At 38.1% G+C, this 3417-nt stretch overlaps 1 protein-coding gene across 1 annotated transcript; it reads left to right on the top strand.

Annotated features, from left to right (window-relative positions):
• The first annotated feature begins 1425 nt into the window (after nucleotides 1-1425).
• On the top strand, nucleotides 1426-2295 carry LOC140513990 (olfactory receptor 11H6-like). Its single transcript, XM_072623944.1, has one exon. The coding sequence runs from the start codon at nucleotides 1426-1428 to the stop codon at nucleotides 2293-2295; it is 870 nt and encodes a 289-aa protein (XP_072480045.1).
• The last annotated feature ends 1122 nt before the right edge of the window (nucleotides 2296-3417 follow it).

Raw genomic sequence — 3417 nt, 5'->3', positions numbered from 1 at the left:
TAGGTCATGGCTGTTCATTTTGATTTTTCTCCTGCCACTGGACTTCAAAAACTCTGAAAGAGAAAGTGAGGCTCATGACTTTGCACAACTCTGCCTCTCTTAAATCCAATTCACACTCAGGTCATAACAGGAATCCCCATGATGTCATCGGTCCTCTTTCAAAATGAAGGACAAACAATATAACAGGAGTGAATTAGTCTTGTCAAGATAAATTAAAGGATATGTGATTAGTTCTGATGGCTGAAACAAGAGTTACAGTATGGTTATCTAATTTTAACCACCTATCATGCACAGGTTCATGGGAAGTTGGTAACATTTATGTTCTTCTTTCACATTCAAAGATCGTGCTAGAGAAAGAGTAACACAAACTATAAATATCACAGAAAACAAAAGTCATTGTGATTTCAACTTTAAGATCTGACTTGCTTCGAATTAAGAAAAATTGGATACATTTTTACCCATTTATACGGGATATTGACATTAAAAAACAAATCCTATGAAGATTTAAAGAAAGCGGGATGAGACAGAATGAAATAGTCCTTGTTTCAGACTAATGCTAGCACAGAACTCTAGGCATGGTAGCAAGTCCTCCAAGATGGTAAACAAAGAGGTAGATAAGGGCACAAGTATTTCCTTCTACAATGAAGCTTCAAACAGCCAGAATATTTAAGCAGCAAAAACAGTAATGAAAGGCCTGGCGTTATGGAGACTACCCCTACACATATGTGAGTCTAGATTATTTCCATGCAAAATAAAGAGATAGTAAAGATTCTTGAGGCACCATGGAAGAAGGACTGAATTTTGAGTCAGAAGACCTGGGTTTTAATAATGGCTATGCTAATGGCTACCTGTCTATCTCTGGACAAGTCACATAATACCCCCACCACCCAGCCTACTGTGGTCAGGTTCCCTGGCTGAAAAATGAGATCACTGCAATAAATGACTTCAAGGGGCTCTTCTACCTATAAATCTATGATTCAGTACACTCTGGTGATCTTAGGTTCCTCTGTGTATGTCCTTCTATGTGCACAGTAAATGTCTTCTGCTGGTGCAGCTATACTTCTGTAAAGACTGCTCAGAGTATGAGTAGTAGATGTGATCCCCCAGAATCAAAGCGTAACCGTGCATATTCAGGAGTAAATCTACCATACCATTTTACCTTCAGATTAAACAAAAACATATTTAATTCTGATGTTATTCCCTTTACTAAGGTATATCCCATAGGAGTTAGGACAGGACATATATCTGCACAATGGACCAAAGTGCTTTCAATCAAATTTAAACTTTCATCTTACGATGCTTTCATGGAAACAAGAGAGTTTGTGTCATTGTTGTCTTGTCTTTTCCACAGTTTTGGAGCCTAACAGCTCAATCACACACACTGTGACTGAGTTTGTCCTCCTGGGGTTTTCTGGTGACAGGAAAATGCAGAATCTCCTCTTCTCCTTGTTCTTGGTAGTATACATCCTGACTTTGTTGGGGAATGGAGCCATTGTCTGTGCAGTGAAATGGGACAAGCAGCTCCACACACCCATGTACATCCTCTTGGGGAATTTTGCTTTCCTTGAAATATGCTATGTTTCTTCCACTGTTCCCAACTTATTGGCCAACTTTCTATCTGAGACCAAGACCATCTCCTTCTCTGGTTGTTTCCTCCAGTTGTATTTCTATTACTCCCTGGGGACTGCTGAGTGTTTCTTCCTATCAGTCATGGCATATGATCTATACCTAGCCATCTGCCATCCATTACATTATCCCACCATCATGACAGGAGGGTTTTGTGCCATCCTGATATCTGCCTGTTGGGTGGGTGGATTCCTTTATTACCCAGTTCCCATTATTCTTATATCTCAGCAGTCCTTCTGTGGCCCAAACCTCATTGATCACTTTGCCTGTGAGGAAGGCCCATTACTTGGACTTGTCTGTGTCCCTGCTCCCATTACTGAATCCATATGCTACACTTTCAACTCCATACTTATCTTGGGATCATTATTCCCCATCGTTGGATCCTACACCCTGGTCCTCAGAGCTGTATTGCATATTCCCTCTGGTGGTGGTCGGTGGAAAGCCTTCTCCACATGTGGATCCCATCTGATGGTCGTCTCTCTATTCTATGGCAGCCTCATGGCGATATTTGTATGCCCATCCTCTGGGAATCCAGCTGAAATGAAGAAGATTGTCACACTGGGGTACTCGGTAGCAACTCCTCTCTTAAATCCCCTAATCTACAGTCTACGCAACAAGGACATGAAAAATGCCCTGAGAAAAGTCCTACAAGGATTGAAAATTAGCTAGCATTCATGAGAATTATTTGAAAGGTAAGATGACTTATATTAGTCTTTGGCTCTGCTTCAGTACTGAGAAGGATCTGAGATCTCATAATTTCTCTTCCACTGCAAATTTCAACCCACCCGTGCTTCTTCATTCTCTGTGACATTTTTATCTCACCCTTCCAAAAAGTCCCAATAGCAAATTTTAAAAATGAATTGGACATATATGGACAAAAATATTTATAGCAAATCTTTTTGTGGTGATAAAGAATGGGAAGTTGAGGGGATGTCCATCTATTGTGGTATATGATTAGAATGCAATACTCTTGTCTTATAAGAAATGATGATCACAATGCTTCAGAAAAATCTGGGAAGGCTTATGTGAATTGATGCAAACTGAAATGTGCATAATCAGTTGAACACTGAGCAAAGTTAACAGCAAGATTGTACAATGAAGAAATGTAAATAGCTTAGCTTTCTCCACAATACAATGATACATGGCAATTCCAAAGAACTTAAGATGAGAATGTTATTCATCTCCAGAGAAAGAATTGACAGAAGCTGAAATGAGATTAAAGAATATTTTTTTTACTTTATTATTCTTGTGTTTTTTATCTTTATTTTATTTTGTAACATTACTACTAAAATAATGTTTTCCATGATTGCAAATCTATAATCCAGAGCAAATTTGCTGCTTTCCCAAGAATGAGAGAGAAAGGAAGAGAGACGGAACATGAAATTCAAATTTCAAAACAAAAAGAAATGTTAAAAATGCTCTTTACATGTCACTGAGAAAAGTAAAATAAAAGTTGAATGTTAAAAAAAGTAGTTGGCTATTCTGTATGCCATGCTGCATCTCATAGGATCCCTGTTGAAACAAAGAAGAAAAGAAAGAATGAAGGGCATAATTTCAGAAAAATATTGTATATATGAACAGCCATAAGTGAAGTGAGAACAAGGAGATCATTGTGTATAGTAACCAAAATGTTATGATGAAGATCAACGTGAAAGTTGTGGCTACTCTGATCAATACAATCATCTAAGACAGTTTCAAAGGTATCATAATGAAAATGAAAAAATGTTGTCTATCTCCAGAGAGAGAAATAATGAACTCTGAGGGAAAAATTGAAGTGTAATTGTCTCACTT

Source organism: Notamacropus eugenii, chromosome 7 (assembly GCF_028372415.1).
Source record: "Notamacropus eugenii isolate mMacEug1 chromosome 7, mMacEug1.pri_v2, whole genome shotgun sequence".
Classification (NCBI taxonomy): domain Eukaryota; kingdom Metazoa; phylum Chordata; class Mammalia; order Diprotodontia; family Macropodidae; genus Notamacropus; species Notamacropus eugenii.
This window is presented reverse-complemented; position numbering and strand designations above follow the sequence as displayed.